The sequence below is a fragment of the Diadema setosum genome, chromosome 8, assembly GCF_964275005.1.
Source record: "Diadema setosum chromosome 8, eeDiaSeto1, whole genome shotgun sequence".
NCBI classification, from domain to species: Eukaryota; Metazoa; Echinodermata; class Echinoidea; order Diadematoida; family Diadematidae; genus Diadema; species Diadema setosum.
The window spans coordinates 6,724,470-6,742,189 of record NC_092692.1 but is presented as its reverse complement, the minus strand read 5'-3'; the positions used below and the strand labels follow the sequence as shown (position 1 = coordinate 6,742,189).

General features: G+C 39.5%; 1 protein-coding gene across 1 annotated transcript in view; it reads left to right on the top strand.

The window, feature by feature from the left end:
• The window catches only part of LOC140231622 (uncharacterized), a 155,962-nt gene that overhangs the window by 119,793 nt on the left and 18,449 nt on the right, over window positions 1–17,720 (top strand). The window contains exons 8-11 of the mRNA XM_072311772.1: window positions 2,253–2,306; window positions 9,515–9,586; window positions 10,627–10,716; window positions 13,563–14,171. Of these exons, the coding sequence (XP_072167873.1) occupies window positions 2,253–2,306; window positions 9,515–9,586; window positions 10,627–10,716; window positions 13,563–14,171 (825 nt within the window). The remainder of the gene's footprint in view (window positions 1–2,252; window positions 2,307–9,514; window positions 9,587–10,626; window positions 10,717–13,562; window positions 14,172–17,720) is intronic.

The following is a 17,720-nucleotide window of genomic DNA, read 5'->3' as shown; positions in this document are numbered from 1 at the left end:
TATAGTTGAATTTTAGACAAACTTGCTGTCAAATTTGTTGATGTATGTAGGATGTCACTGTGTGCATATCATGTGCAGTCTTTTCTAGTGCACTCACATTGTAAACATCAGTGTATACATGCCGAATTCCATGTCATAATGCTGTGTCTTTTTACGCCGGCAAGGTTTAGAGATCGCACCTTGCAGCGATATGCACTTTGAACTCTGGGCAGCTGTTTTCCAGCTTCGTGGTGGCGAGCTTATTAAATGTGTTGTTGTTTGCCGCATTGTACTCTGCTCCGCGATCAATGACAGGGATTACAATCAAAACGTCAAGGTTCGCGTGATAAATTTGTCATTCTTGCCACATTGTTGTGATTATATCAATGGTTCATGTAAGGAGTTTGTGAAGTGGGGATATGTATGTACCTACTTCACGAACTCTTACATAAAATGTCAATATTTTTGTTATTAAACTTCACAGAAGATTGTTGATGAGTCATAGTTGAGGTGTGGGAAAGAAAATTATGGAAGTTTTCTTCAGGGTAATGTTTCAGAGACAGTCAAAATTCAGATATATGCTCGACATCTGCACCACAAGCTGGTATGTTTTATCCAAAACAACTCTGAACAGCACATTTGGTCGGGGCTGGTTGCAATTTTTGTGAATAGAATCCACCCAGCTGGTGAAAGGGATTTCACTCAAAGATTGTGGAATTCGCGGAGAAAATGGAGTCGCGAGCTTGAAATGCCATCTCTATCTTCCCCCAAATTAGTGCGACACGACAAAAATCTGCCTATCAAGCCGTGATTATTAGTGGAAATCGATTCACCCGATGTGCACCAGATTGGATCCTTCTCCCCCCCCCCCCCTTCTTTTCCCATTCTCTCTCCACTTTCAGTCTCGCTGGCTCATCTCAAAAGTCATCTCCTTAGCTCTCTGTCATGACTACACAGTCAGGCATAAGGGCTTCGATGGCACACATATTTCAAAATGCCACTCATTTTTTCCTTTGCACAATCTGCTGTTCTGTGCAGTGCATCAACTCTAGGTAAAACATGGTGGCGATCATACATCGTAGGTTAAAAAAAAGACCACAGAAAACATGCTGATACTCCCCGCAATGTGGAAATTGTAACATACACACAGAAAAGAGTTTGGTGTATGGTTTATATCTCCTAGATAAAAAAGCCACTAAAATGAAATCATGCTTTCTTGTATACGTGTGGAGTTTTTGTCCCTGTTTATCATGAGAAGAGCACTTTTCTTTTCAAAAGTGGAAGTGGACATGCTACAAGAAGGAAGTGGACATGCTACAAAACTGGTAGAAATTACCTCTCTATGATGACAGTAGACATTATGATGATATTTGAAGTTATCATTTCTGATGCATGCATACAATATTTATATGTCCTACTTTTCTAGACATTCTTCTCCATGTGGGGACATGCACTATGCCCCAGTGCCTGCCTTCTAGCACCATTCACTATTCCAAGCGATACCCCAAATGTACTGAAAATGCATTTCGAATCTGTCATGTCTGCCGTCTGGCATATGGGATTGCTATCGCCCAGAGTTGCAGTAATTGAGATGGATATTGACTGTGATTGGTGTCGACTGTTTGTCTGTCTTTCCCTTCTCTCCTTCGTCTGTCCGTATGTCTGTTCCGCAATATTACTCTCATCACTTTTTCTTGGTGGTGTAGATGTCTGTGTTTCATCCTTTATTCATCTCTGTATCTCTTCTTTTCTATCTTTCTCCTTATTTGATGGTATTTGAACTACATTTTTGTTTGTCTTTCAATCTATCCATCAAGATAATGTTATACATATAAATTTGTATATTTGTTATATGCATTATATGTTTATATCAGGCCATCTGTGAAACTGGTTATCTGTCTTATCAGTCATTCTTCTTCTCTGTCTTTCTATCCTATCTGTCTGTGGACTTACTTGTCTATCTAAATATCTACTATCTCTTCATCTGCTTCTCTATGTGTGAATCCATCTATTTATACATCTATTTATATGTTAGCTGTGTATATGCATATATCTATTTACAACTGTATCTGTCTATTTATCTATCCACCTACATATTTATCTCCTTATATGTCTATCTATCTATCCATCTGCTTGTTTATCTATGAATTCATCTGTTTGTACATTTATTTATAGATGTAATATTATGTGTATATGCATATATCTATTTATCTGTCTGCCTGGATCTTTCTAATCCATAAATCCTTGTTTTTCCCTCTCCATGCTACACACAGGGTCTTCTGCATCTCAAGAATGGTTGGTTGATGATGATGGTGTCAGATCAAGAGGTAAATATTTATCAGACTGTTTAAATATTAGATCATCAAAATATTGGGTATAGAGCAGTATCGTGAGGATTGTTTACCTCCACATGTTATATGGGATCTCTTTTATAGAAGGAATCATAAAAGGAGGCGATGTTGTGCAATATCTAATTTTGTTTCTGAGTGATGTCATCCCTTAACTCTCTTCATCTTAAGGATAATTTATCATGAAGAGGAACCCCGTAAAATCCTGTGCTGTCAGCTGGGGTTTTATTATACCAGTCGTTCAGCACAAATGTTATAAAAAAAACGCTGATGAAGCGGAGTTGACCTTTGCATCGGGAGCATAGCCCTGTGTTTCATTTGATTAGACGTTTCATCTGCATGCCTTGATGAAATTGTGCGATTGTGCGCTGGGAGGCATTTAAAGACTTCCTCCTTTTGAACCCCCCGATGGAATCCAAAGGGGAAGCGGGGAAATTTTCTGACGATTGCCCGATTGCGATAATGTTTTCGCTCCGCTGAAGTGAGATGTCACACCTCATCATTGTGTCACATGTGGTCCTCGTTACGTCCGAAGATTATCACTGAGTATAGAGCACTGTGAGTTTGTGCTGTGATTATGATAACTGAGCGATGAGTTTAGTCCACGTCCATTCTAGTTGTAAGAAAAGGATTTTGTTGCATACTTCTGCCAAAGAGGTGATCTTAAAACGTAGTTGGAAGTTTGGTTTAAAAAAAATATATGCCTTCATTTTGTCCTTTTCACATTGCAGGTCATGATAAACAAGACGAAGATAGTTGTTGTAAGCCATGATAGAAAAAAAATATATAAACAAGACAGAGTAACAGCCATAGCAGTCACATAAACATCAACAAATTACCAAATCAATGGATGACTGCAGTATCCAACTCTTGTAGAAAAGGCACCTTTCTTGGTTATGTTTTTTGTGTACATTTGCTCCTTATTGTTAAATCTATTTGGGATACTTTAGCTGGGCACTTCAAGGGTTGAAACCCATGTCTTTCAAGTCCATATGTCACAAATGGCAGCTAAGAGTACCCTTAGGCCATAACAAGTTTACCAAATATGTAAACAGTATAAATCATGCATTGAGTATGCACAGATGTGAGCTGTGTATTTACAGTGAATCTTGAGTGTGATTGATGTTGCAGTGATGCATTTACAGAACACACCAATATAGGCAAAGATATGTGAATGGTGAATGGTCACGAGTGTGATGATGGTACAAGACTTTGCACAAGGTGAAAGATAAAGATGCTCTATTCAACGAGGCGAAACTGAATTGAATAGTGCACCTCATCTTTCACTGAGTGCAAAATCTTGTTCCATTGCACGAGTAAAGACCATACACTACTTGTTATTATACAACACCTCGGATGTTAACAGATGTGGTCCACTCAGATTCTTGTATTTGGCACAGAAATGGCAAACATTTTTCGTGAAAGGCAAATGAGTAGCACTGCCACAGTACAGTCAGTTGTATGCGAAACTGATCGGTTGCGAGTTGTGTACAATAAAATGAGTGACAGAATGCACGCTTAAACTATATAGAGTTTGCGTGGCAAAGGTTTGTATATTGTGACATCAGAGCAGTGCAATGGAACAAGAACTACGAGTCGCTCAAGAGTTTAAAATGGGAGTCAATGGCTATTTCGTGACGTCGGCCGTGCAATATCCATTTTTGCTCAAACAAAATTGTACTGCTGACAACAACAGTGTGCAATGGAGCTTTTAATTGCGTGTCACATGATGAGCAATCGACCAATCGGATAGCTACATTCTTTTTGGGATGTTGTAAAAGAGGTGATATATCCTTGGGGACTCTAAACACTTGACTTACCAGCTGGAAGTATTTGTTTTATTCTGTGGAAATAAACACTAAACTCTACAAAAATAAAACAGTGACATTCTCCAAAATAGCACAATTGCAATATAACCAGTGTCACTTCAACGTATAAGTATCCTCTACTCCCAAGTAATCACAGCAATTGGACTACCATCAACAAATCATGCAGTATAACCTTGATACCCTTGTAGCATGTTCAGGGCTATGTGATTACAGCATCCTGTAAAGGTCGTCAACATCTGAATTTGCATGGAAAGATCTTGCCTTTGAAGACACTGTAGCTATGATATGAAATGATTTTTTTCTTTATGTATGAAAATGCTGTCTATTTCTGTTTCTTCTCTTTTTTTTTTTGGTGACCTGCTAAGATTAGCTCAAAGTGCAAGGATCCACTTTAATTTAGAGATCACAGGAAAGTTATGTTTGGAAATATACATGTAGGAGCTAATGTGTTAGTAAATGAGAAGGGATTAAGCAGTTCCTTTATGAATGAGATCCTTTCAAGAGCCTAAGCTTATCTTTAGAGTTTTAGATTAATATAATAATGGCAATGACAATGATGATGATGATGATGATGATGATGATGATGATGATGATGATGATGATGATGATGATAATAACAACAACAATAATAATGCTTATTTGTCACACATGGAAACCGTCATACCTGTGTTTTCAACGCACGGTGCAGTATGAAGCATAGCCAACTTTCAAAACAAAATTAGAAGGTCAATGTGGAACAGTACACTGTCTACTGATATGCTGATATGAATATACACTGTAAGTAAGATGCAAGATTTGTTCAAAGTTTTCGAAGTTGGACTTCCATGTAATATTTTCAGATGGTTCGTTCCAAATATATGGCCCAGATTTTTAAACAGGTAGGCCTATATTTTACTTTTCCACCTCTATTTGTGAGTGATCAATATCTATAGTCTCTAGGGTTTGAGCCTTTGCATAGTCCTTGTCATGTGATCATCCTCCATCACTTGGCATAGGTTTAAAGGGTAGATCCCCCCCCCCCCCCAACATGAGACAGGGTAAAAGGGTTTAAAAAAAAAGAAGAAGCAAACATTTGACAAAACATTGGAAGTAGAAAATGTGTGAGCACAGATGAAGGCTTTAATTACTGTGTGTTGTGAGTTGGCGGGGGATGGGGAACATGTTTTCATCATCTCTCTATAGCTAAATATAAGCTGAGTGGGTGAAGACGAATTCAAAATGCTGTGCAATATTCAGGGTCATTACAAACTTATGAGGGAAGCCCACTCACTTTGGTATTGTTACACAAGATGTATTGAAAGAAGCGATCATACTGTGTTCAGGATATATTTTGGGATTCTTTCGTTATGTGGTCGACTTATCTTTTACAGAAGTAGTATTTGTGAAAATATTGGCTCCTGTAAATGCTAATGTGCCGTATATCATTATCCACTGTTGGAAATCACTGACTTTTCTTCTGAAAAAGGAAGGTACTGGTTCCAATCGTCCTTTTGTTCACTGGCAGATTGCCTTACAAGTCCCAATTTGCAAAATATATGGTGTAGGGCCTACTTATCATTTGACATACAAGAAGTGCTGCTACACAATATACAAACATACGGAAACATGCAAAGTGCAATTAACAGAGTATAAATGCGAACTATGGCCAGGAAAGTTTCATAAAGGTGGTAGGAGTGAAGTAGGTGGCACTAATAATATTTTGTCCTCCCTGCACCAGTGGTTTCTCTTTGCCTGGTTATGGAGATCAGAAAGTCAGGGGAGGAAATTCCAAGTGACAGGGCGGTGATAGCCACATGAAAGGGAACATGCAATGGAGTGGAAGTTTGCTCAGCAGCCGACAGTATACCACCCAGCAGGTGCTGGTAGGGGGAAGAAAGGAATGGGGGAGGGGAGGGGGGAAGGATGGGGTGGAGGGGATGTGGATAAGGGGGCGGAAGAGCGAAAGTGACAAGCTCTGAGATGTTAATTTAGCATCGTGCCGGTCGTTCGGCAGGTGTTGACAGTTTGAAATCAACATTCCTGGAGCGTAGCGGCAGGTGGAAAAGCCACTGACGTTTTTGGGGATGTTGGTGCAGAAGGAGGAGTTAAAGGTTCTGAGGGGGTTCTTTTTTTGTGTGTCAGATAATAGTTCTTTATCAAGAAAAATACATGGCTCCTGTTGTAACCCTTGTTTTATAGAAACAAAAAGAACAACAACCCTCCATGTTCAGAATGAAAACTCCACTGAAATATATCCACTTCCTTTCATTTCGTACTCCTAATAATGATTTCCATGAGAATTTTAGTGAAAGTCTGAAATTGATTCGGACAAAGAGCAGAGATGTGACAGGGTGATGGTCAGAGCAAGTAAGGTTTTGTGCTCAGTGGGCAGTGCCCAAGAGCATCCTTGGCCATGTGGTGATGATGTCTGCTCTTTTGTAAGATGCTCTCACTTGCTTTGCCCTCAATACAGCCAATAACATGATTTGCATCACCTTGAAGATAGTGACATCCCCTGTCTCTGAAAGACACATGAAGGAGAAAGTGTCCATGATATATTTGTAAGTGGGAGTGGGTCTTAGAGAAAGTGATTCTTGTCAGAAAAAAACTGTGCAAGTGGCGATGATGTTCCACGCACGACACAAATGAGGGGTATGACGTACGTGATGTCATGCGAGTATTGTGCAGATGAGAAGCAGGCAGGCAGGGAGGCAGGCAGACATTGACACAGCAAGATTTGACCCCTCTTATGCACTCGCAGTCTTCGTAAATCAGTCTGTGAGTCAACCAGACCAGTAAGGGTGATTTGTAAACAGCGCCATCTCGTGTTTTGGGCTATATAGTATACAGGCTTCATCAGCAGGAATCTGAATCATGTGTTGTTGGTATTGTTTTAAGAAGTACCAGTGAAATGGTAATGAAGAGAACAAATATCCTGATTTCTTGCACCCATTTAAGAAAACTTGGAAAGTTTAGTTACAGACAATTGCAGAATTTTAATCCATGACATTAAAACCAAAAGGTGTGTTGTGTTATTAGGATTAGATCAAATGTTTAATTCAGAACACCTGTATCTCTTTTTTTTTTTCTTACTGATGTGATTCAGCAGTCTTCCAGGGGAAGTTTAAACTTTAATTTGCATGTTTTTTGCTGATGTGCTAAGACTTTACCCATAGAGCATTATTGTAGAAATCATTTATTGCCCTATATGTTTCAGAGGTTAATGAAAAATACATATGTTTTGATACACACACACACACACACACACACACACTAACATGTTCATGATACAAACCTTGATACATTAGGTTAAAGAATCTGACCCTAAGCTTTCTGAAGTTTCTGTATTTGTAGCTAAATCACTGAGGTTTGTTTGGTTGTCTGTCTGTCTTTCTGTCTATCTATCTATCTATCTATTTTTTCAGCCATTAGGAATATAGGGTAGTATTTCATGTAAAGTTTGTGGTCCTCTTGGCCTCTGTCAAATGTGTAGCATAAATCTTGTAAGCCCTTTGTATACTAATGCAGGCAGTCTGAGACCTGTGTATCTAACTCTAAATTATATATATATTCAAAAAGTAGTAATAATCTTGAAAAAAAAATCAGACAGTTATCATCTGCTCTCATGGCAGACGGAAATGCCATGCAGATTCTGGTCTCTACATGCACTTGATCTTTATTTGATAGTTTTGTTTGTTTGTTTTGTTTTGTTTTGTTTGTTTGTTTTGTTGTTGTTTTTGAAAAGGGGATTTGTAGGATGATATTTATGAGTCTGCTGTAGCTGACACAGCGACCTTTGCAAAATGTAGCACGACCCTTTGTTGATTAAGCTGAAATAGATTAGCATACTCCTGGCCCTGAAGAAAGCAACAACAACTCAGCAAAGTTTGGCAATCATGCTTTTTCCGTTTGCACTTGGCAAGAACTGAGAACCAACATCAGTTATCAACCACTGGTAACCTTCCACACTACAGGCTTCTTCCCCTTGGAAAAACAGTCCATGTAATCATGAACTTTTCCCCGTCCTTTCCATCTGACGGACACCCCTAGTATCCATATCATCTCTAATCACTGTCCTTTTTTTCCTGTCCCCCAAATTAGTGCACAAAACTCAAAATACTGATGCAGAATTCAGTTTACTGCAATTCACATGATCTCATTTTTTTTTTGTTCCAAATAATGATGAAGTTTCATGAAGATACTGATTGTATCACAGTTTATTTTTTGTTCACTTCTTGTTTGCTTTCAAAGGCACAAAAGTCCTTTTTGGGCTGTTCATATTTTTTCTGCATTAAAGGGGATGTATAGTTTTGGTTGAGAAGGGGGATTCAGATTTTGTGAGATAATCAGAAACAACTTATGACATGTGAAAGAGCATACAATTACAGGAGAAATTCCAAGTTTATTTGATGAAAATCAGATTTGAAGTGGCTGAGATATACAAAAACAAAATGAAACAAAGTGGTCCGAATGAAAGGTACAAGTGTAGGTCCCACCCTTTATTCGATCCTCTTTAGTTCTGGATTTCTTACCCACTGATTCAGAATCGTCTGAATGCTGTACTTTTTTTTCAACATTCCCAGAATGGTAGTGTTCTGTTGTATCTTTATTGTTCACATTGAGTGCACTGTGTTTTGTTGTTATGGTGGCAATAGCAAAAAACCTGTCTCTGAAGCATTGTGCATGATTCCTTTGAATATTTGCCAAAAGTGCTCACACATTCCTAAACCTGCTCCATACTCTACAAATCTTCTCCAGTGAAAATAAAGTTTGGCCTTAAACTGCCACTTTATTGCATAAACATTGTTCAGGTTTGGACATCTTCACCCTCCAACAAAGCATAAACAGGACCAGGCCATAAAACCTACTATAAATATCATATTTTGTGATCAGAGGATTTAGGGGATTTGGTTGGAAATAGCTTATTTTACCAGTGGATGAGACATCGTTGTTTATACCGCAAGCACTGAGTGTACAGATATATTGAGAGAGGACGTATGGGTGTTGAAAAATCAGTAGTCACTCTATAAAAGCCAGTGTATATGTCTTCTTTTTTCTTTTTTTTTAGCTTCATCTCATAAACGTAATTCCATTAAAGACTTCAATGTTTGTTTGTTTTTGTTGTTTTTTGGAAGCCCAGAATTTTGTTCCTTATCTGTACATAGGTTGCATATGATATAATTTTAGATCTCTAGTAAATAGTTTATGCCCTCGTGTACTGCTTTCGTCGTTATTTCCTACTGGTTACAGTACATGTACCTGGTATAGTGGCAGATGCTGCAGGGTTACAGTGTTCTGTAGATTGTGCCTTCCTTTACCCAGTATTAAAGGGTTAGTTATCATTTCTCCTTGCATTTGATTTTGCTTTTTTCGTCACAGGAATGGAGCAAGTTCTGGTTCGTACTCCGAGACAACAAACTAAGCTTCTTCAAGGACTCCAGCGATGAAAGTGTAAGTGAGAATTCTCATGAATGTTTCATGAACATAGAGTGAGCCAATGAATAGAGCAGATGGTTATTTCGGAGTCAACCCTGAGGCTTAAATACCACTACCAATCTTTTGACCTCCATTGTACATATGTGTGTGCCTGAGTTTCCTTAAATAGTCATATAACACAAACTCAGTGCTTTATATTATATGTTTGAAGGGGACGTTCCAAACACTTTGTGTCTGTGAGAAAAACTAAGTACAGTTGATAACAAAAAAACATGCATCAATGAAGGTGTGTACTGGTCGGTGTTGTAACACTGTGTTATAAGTTGCAGTTAGTGCTTTAATAAAGCACTCGTATGGATATTTAATAATATGTTGTTAGTGTGATTTGCATTTTGAATTGAAATTTGAAAAAGCAAAACAGTTCTCAGTAAATGCTCAAATCCAACATCATTATGTCCAAATGTTAACATTAGGCTTTTAAACTCATGCATCCACTCATGAACTGCACATTCAGAGACCACAGATCTATATTGGGAAAGTGTAGGAAATCAGAGATAAGACAGATTATCCCATTTTCCACTTTGACGCGGCCGGCTCTCACATTTGTGCCGTTCGTTGACAAATGTGTCCCAATTAAGCCGTGTTTCCCAAAGCGCATCCAAATCTGCATTTCCCTGTCTTGTATGACTTGGCGTGGCGAAATAACCCGTCAGACGCTACAGTTGCTCTGATAGTGGGAAACACTTGTTTGGGGGAAGAGAAAAAGAGTAGAGATAGGTTGAGTGAGGGGTAGAGTGAGAGGGAGAGAAACTCTATCGTAGTAACAGCCAGGTGGGTGGGCACCATTTCCTGTAGAACTGGGAAAGTTTTGGCACTCTCGTCCGCCCCCAGCACCGCTACGTCATTGAGAAAGTCCATGCTACCTCTACGACTTGAATCATAATTTCTCACAGTTCATTCTTCACAGTACATGTACACATGTACATAGTATTTACTTAGTTAAATACATAATTTTATGTCTTATTTTTTTTTTCTTCTTCAATTTCATACGACAGCCAAGCAACCTAGCGGGAGCTGTGGACCTAGCGGAGTGCAAGGAGGCGACGGAAACAACTGCCAGTAGGAATTATGGCTTCCAGGTCAAGGTAGGTCACACCATGTAGTACACAGGTGCATGTCACACCTCCCTCATCACCCGCCCATCCCTACACCCCGTCTTACCTATCTGTGCTTTGCCTTGAGTTCAGGCCGTGAGGAGACCTTGTCTGTGTGGAGCTGCAGCAAATATAGTGTACCTCTTTAGCATGGGTAATATTTCATCTTTTCCGGAGTTACCGCCAGGATTTATTGGGTTTGTATGTGCATGTATTGTGTATGTGTGTGTTGTTGATTTATCAGCGTGGGCATTTGTTTCCCCCAGTAGTTGGGATATGTAAGGGATCAAGTTTTGGTGTGTGTGTGCGGCATCTGAAAGAAGGGGTTACTTAGGGAAGAGATTACACTGAGGCATGCAGTGTAGTAAACTTTGAGTCTCAGTACGCTATACAAACTATTTGGTGTTAGATACACAGGCAACAGGAGGCTATTTGTTTGTCTGTGTGTGTGTGTGTGTGTGTTACTGGAAGAGTACACATGTTTTTGTCACTGGAAGAGTACACATGCTTTCCCCTCAGATTTGCCAACAGTGAACTGTAGCCCAGCACATAATGCATGATTTTATACTATCATAACACTCCATCAGATATGTTGTGAAAAGCTATAGAAATGAGGGAGGGGATAGAGATTTACTTGTTCCTTAATTGCATTTACTGGACCATCAAAAAATCATATCGAGGATCAAGAGTTATGTTTGTGTAGGATAACCAATTCTGTCATAGTTAACTACACTCTCCACCTCCTCCCATCTGCCTATGAAATGAAAAATTGCAATAATTTCCTTGTTATCCTGTTCATAATTTTTCTGCTCAGAGTTACTGAATAATGTAGAGCAAGATATTAATATTTCAACTAGAGGCAGGCAATATGGCTGCGCATCGCTGCTTTGCTTTCATCCTCAGGAATATGAATTTGTGATTTTCTGTACAGTCCAACTAATAGTAGGGAAGGTCGATGCTTGCCTTACAACCATGATTAATTTAGTAGTAAGGGAGTGAACTTAATTTCCCATGTTGCTTCCTTTAGTCTGTAGCCTTTTTAGAATTTATCTATTATCACTTTTTTATTTTCTTCTTCGTCGTATTATTATTATTATTATTATTTTCTTTTCTTTCTTTTTTTTTTCATTTATGGGTCTGTTTCGTATCAGCTTCGCAAGTGACGACCATAGTTCATTCCGTGACCACACTCTCAGTACCAAACATCCTGTGATTTCACTTAGGAAATATCAAAGTCACTTTGATATGACTCTATATTGTGATTCTCTTCAGCAGTTCTTTAAGATTTTGTTTGTTCTTGAAACACTTGTTTTATCAATTTCAAAATTGTTGCCGCGGCGATATTTTTGGATATTAAGACTCACTAGGGACAGATAAAGGAAAAACACAGTAATATTATGTTATGTTGACCTGGAGGAATAGCAAAATGCTATGGCAGGGCATTAGACCGAAGCAGTATATCATTGATAAGTGGTGAAGGAGCCATATATTGACTTATGTTGGGAGTTTTGACATACTTTCAGTTTGCAGTTTTCGTGCTGGAAATTGAGGAATATCACAAATTAAATGTTTCCTGTGGAGCAGCCATGATTAACATTGTGTGACGGAAAAATTGTGTCAGTTGCTGTCCTCCCAAGGGAGGAGGGGGGGGGGGGGATGGGGCGTCGGGTTCGGTAAAGTGAAGCGATATCACAGAGCGAATCTGGAATGCAGCAGCAAGTAGAAATAAGTGTTGCTGTGCAGAGCTGAAGTGAAAGTCGATCTGTGTCACAGGATCCAACATTAAATGGGAGTGAGTGTTGTGCTACTTGACGATAAATTACGACACGCCTGTGCAAATGGAGTAGACGCTGTGTAGTTAGTAGTCATGTAAAAATGTTGCTTAATTTAAAAAAAAATAATAATTGCACCTAATTCTTATTTTGCCATTACTCCAGGACGCAAAAAAATCTAATTTTGTGTTGTGTGGTTTACACTTGTAGTTTTTACGTACTGTATGCACCATATATTTAGCAAGTCTAAATTTTCGCGAATCGGGACTTCCCGACGATTTTGCGAGTGGTTAAATTCGTGATCCTGGGGTAGTGTACAGAGCGGAAAAAGGTATATGTGTGCGTCACCTTCATATCGAGATCAGAATCATTATTTTCGCGTGTCTTTAATTTTGCAAGTAACACCTGACTGGCGAAATTCGCGAAAATAAAAACCTCGCGATATAGTTGGCATAAACAGGGTATGTTATTGCAGAAGAGATCGTCCAACAAGGCATCTTGGATTTGCATATGAATAATAATTGCAATATGTACGTTTGTGCACTTGTGCTTTGTAGATGATGTCAACAAATTATAGATATTTGTATTGTGAAACAAGTGATACTATCCCTTTGCATGATACTGATGTAGTGTATTTGGTTGTAAGGATTGGGGCCAATATTGATTGGGTGAATGGGTGACGTGTGCGACGCTGTGCGACGCTGTGCGAACCAACTAAACCTACGCGACACATGATAGCTTTGTATTTCATCATTAAGCTTATCGGAGAGGAACTGAATAATGCCAGTTGACAGCTATCTATGGTGTAATTAGACGAAGAGGAAATCTGCTGTATTAAGAGAGCTAGTGATAGTAAAATCCCCTTTGCGGTAAACCATTTTTTTTTTCTCCCTTATGTTGTGCGTAAGAGCTGATAGCCATCATTTTTTTATTCGATGTCGGAGCAGATGCAACTCCCCAGTAATCTACTCTGAGGAATGCATCTATGCACGTAAGAATGCCTATGGCTCTTTCTAATGCTTGTCTCCGCATTCTCTTTGCTTCTTCTTTGCTGTGGTATGACAGATGGAAGATGGCAGAGTCCACAGACTGGGGGCTATGACCAGCGGTATAAGAACCAATTGGGTCCATGCAATAAACAAGGCCATTGCCACGGCGCAGCAACAAGCCTCCCCGGACGCTCCCATCGGGGACCTCAAGAAGGCGGACCAGCCTGTGAAGCAGTCAGCAACACCAGACGTCATCCCCACCCCTGCGCCCAAGCAGGACCAACCCGACAGTTCCACCTCCACCGTCGACCTCACAGCAAGACACCGGAAGAACAGCACGGACAGCCGCGCGAGCGGGACCACGAGCCCCACGGAGAGGGAACCAGTCTTCCAGGAACGGCAGGGATCGATCCGGTCGAAGGAGAGGCGGTCCCGGAGGGGTTCCCGTGGCGACGACCTCAAGTCGCAAAAGCGGAGCTCGTCCAGATCCTCGGTCAACGGCAGGTCATCATCGACATCAAGCGAGATCTTTGAGACACCACCAAACACCCCCGTTCCAGTAGAGCTGCAAATAGAAGAGCCCGTGAGGACCTCCCTGGGGTCACAGACAAGGAGTGAGCGAACATCAGGCTCTGAGGGACTTGGCTTGGTGGAGGAACCACAGGTGGAAGTTCAAAAAATTGAGGTGAGAGTCTGAAAGGTCATGATTATATTCCTTTTGCAAACAGCAGTAAATTTTGAATGTTTGAAGAATAATGTCACCCAACATTATGTATGAAATCTTATGGTATTACACCTCTGTTTGTTTGTTGTTTTTTAAAGAAATGATAAACTTGCCCCTTGTCACTCTACAATACATTCCCCTTTTGTACTGAGAATAACAGTTTGCATTTTTTCAGGGTCCAAATAAATTCACTGGAATTCCAAAATATTGTTTTTCTCTCCGTCATAAACAAGTTTCCAGTTGTGTTATTCTGAGGGATAATCTGAACCATCTGCCTCTACAATATACCAGATTATGAAAGGAAGCCGATTTTCAGGGTGGCAAAATGGACTCATGAAATCAAACCTTTCCTCAGATTAATGTATTTGGTTTGGATTCCCCCCCCCCCCCATTTCTGTGAAGTGAGAGAGAGATCAACATTCAATAGAAGAAGGAAAATACAACACGACAGTTGTAATGTGAAAAAATATTCCACCCTGGGAATGGAGAATGTTAATGATGGATCAATTTGAGTGATTGTATTGGGATGGAGAATGAATATGGTCGTGTATCAGGTGCATCTGCTGAATTTTGTGTCTAGACAAACACCTGAAAGCATCAGTAACCATAGTAACATTTTCATTACTAAGGAGGACAAAAACAATGATGGGATATAAACATTGATGAATAATACATTTGTTATTGTAATTCACATTTGTGTTTGTGGTGTTGAGAAGAATTGATAAGGAAGCTACTGCAAGTTGTGTATGTGTTTGATGCGTGATTTGGACCATTGTGATTTTGACCCGTTTGACCTTCATCGATGACCTACATACACAGTTAAAGCCGTCTCAATCTAAACATGTGCACTGGCTTGGAAAAGTCATATATCAAGTTGTACCTCTGTTAGTGTCAGCCTGTCGGTATGAAACGAGACCTGAATGTACTTTACATGTATATTCTTGAATAGTCATGGCAATGTGTAGAGATGATGAAAGACTGAGTGCGTGCTCCGTCTAAGATGGCAGACGACATATGCTCAAACTGTAACCAAAGACAAGGTGTGTGTCATATTGAGGTCATGAATGCAAGCTATGAGTGATTCAAACATCTCGCTCACCTGTGTTTATCCATCAAAAGATGAGAGATTGTGGTATTAACAGTGTCTACATAGGTTCTGCATTAGACAGGAAAGTCTAGGAATGAGTCTATGAAAAATATGACCACCACATTGTCTACCAAAGAAACTGTGCTTGCAGGTGAATGGTTGATGGTATAGGTTCAACTAAAAAATAACAATAATAGAAATAAATAAATAAATAGTAATAATAAATCAGTAGAAATCAATATTTATGCTAATTTTATTTTCCAATCTAAGTCTCAGAATCAATAGCATAAATGGGAAAAGGAGCTTCTGTTTAGAAATCCTGTTAGGTTTGACACATTTGCTTTTCATATGCAACTGATCCAATCTTTAACATGTAAAGCAGGTTTACACAAAGTATACAATCATGTGCAAGTGTTGAGTTAATTAGACTTAATATTTTTCCTATTGGGAAAATAAATCTCTAGGTGCATTGCAGTGCTCTGTATTACACAATTATTCTTGTGAGTGGGTGATTAAAGCAGTTATATTTTCCCAACATTTTTTGAATATTTAAACTTTTAACCCTTTTATCATCTTCTATAGGTACTATGTACTGGCTAGGTAGACGTAGTTCATAGAATATAAGGAGTAGACAGATTCCCAGACTAAAGCAGATGCTCACAGTTGTTTGATTTCAACAAATAATGTCAGATGCATGAGTTGGGGGAGTATCAACCTACAGGTGTAACATGTAAACACCTAACATCAAACATTCAAACACATTACTTCAAGCCCTCACGTGTGGGATTATGTCATTAGTTTGAGTGTGAATATGTATGATTCTGCTGGATACTGTATGTTTACAAACATGTGCAGCGGTTTTATTTGCTTGTACAGTGTGACTTGGAAGTGAAAGTAACATCCCGATGGCCAGTCAGTCCATTCTCAGGCGATGACTGTCTCACTCTGGCCTCTTAGCAAATATTAGCTTTAGTGCCAGACTTTTTGGAATATTCCATCGTTGTCTGTGTGACTAATGTGAATCCAGACGAGCAGCAGGAGCTGCAGTATTTCAGACGTGAGCTGCGACTATGATGATGAGGATATAGTTTATCGTGAAACTAAGCATGTGGCTTTGGCAGAAGTCGATGTTCAGTGTTTTGTACTAGCTAGACTTTCCCACGTAACTGCTGACATATATCCTTGAGGAACAACCTTCTCAGGAGGGACTTAGCCTTACTGCCAGGCTGTCAGCTGCTTATTTTACATTTATTGATGCAATTTGCAGCATGCATCAATCTTTGACAAAGTTAACCATTAAAGATCTCTCTTCATCAGCCTTCCTGGATTGGTGTGTTGTTTATAGAGGGACTGGTGTCCAGATAAGAGAAAAAACAAAAACCCAGTTTTTTTTTTTTTTTTTTTATTGTTTGTATCAGTCCAGACTTTGAGAGAAAGGGAACATTTTTATGTTGTTGCTCTAGACATTTATGAGGCGTATCTGGTTTATAATGCACCGTGCTGAACTGCCAAAATAAACACCATGCATAGCAGTGAGAGGCCCTGGATATGCTTAAGATCTGACATTGGAAAAGGTCTGAGTCCTGGGAGAGAAAGTAATGGTGGGGGGGAAGAGAAGAAAGTCATTACATGACTTGTGAAATCTGCTGTTTGTATTCATGACAGGAGCAGGGGTAACAATACAGAAAGATGGGGGCAGAGAGAGAGACACAATAGTTGAATCCCCCCCCCCCCCCCGTGTCAGTATAAATCATTGTGCTCCTATTGCCATGATTCAGAGTTTATCACACTGCCAGTGAACCTCGGTGTCATGTGTGGTGCATTTCCCCAGTCTATCCCTCCCCTTCTGCCCTCCTCTCCCCTTGATCTGTGGATTTAGCAAGGTATATCTGTACTCCCATATCTCTGCCTACTGATCCGTCTTTCCCATGACATGTGTCTCAGTGTATCAAGACAGTATACACTGATTTCTTCATCTTTCTTCATTGCTGTCTCTCTTTATGGGGCGGGGGGGGGGGGCAATTTTTTTAGGCACTTGAAGTTCTAATGTTTTTATTACCTGTCAGTCTGTATGTCTGTCTTGCCCTTCATGTCTATTTATCTGTCACATGAATTGTTCCTTTTTCTTATTCTTCATTTCTTAACTATTGATGTTTGTTTATATCTAAGTGTCTTCAAATGTTCACCGAGATACTGTAAAAATGAAAGTTTTCTTGCAAGTGATTTGTCACATTGGGCCAAGGAAGGTGAATTTCGCATGTTTTTAATTTCGTGGACAGTCACGACAATTGAGTGAACAGTTCATTCAGATCACCATTGCTACCATAGCTCAGATCTTTGGCAGCACATGTTTTGGTAAACAGTAACAGTATGGCAGCAAATTTACTAGCACCACAGGACGGCCAGTGTAAAGAAGATTACAA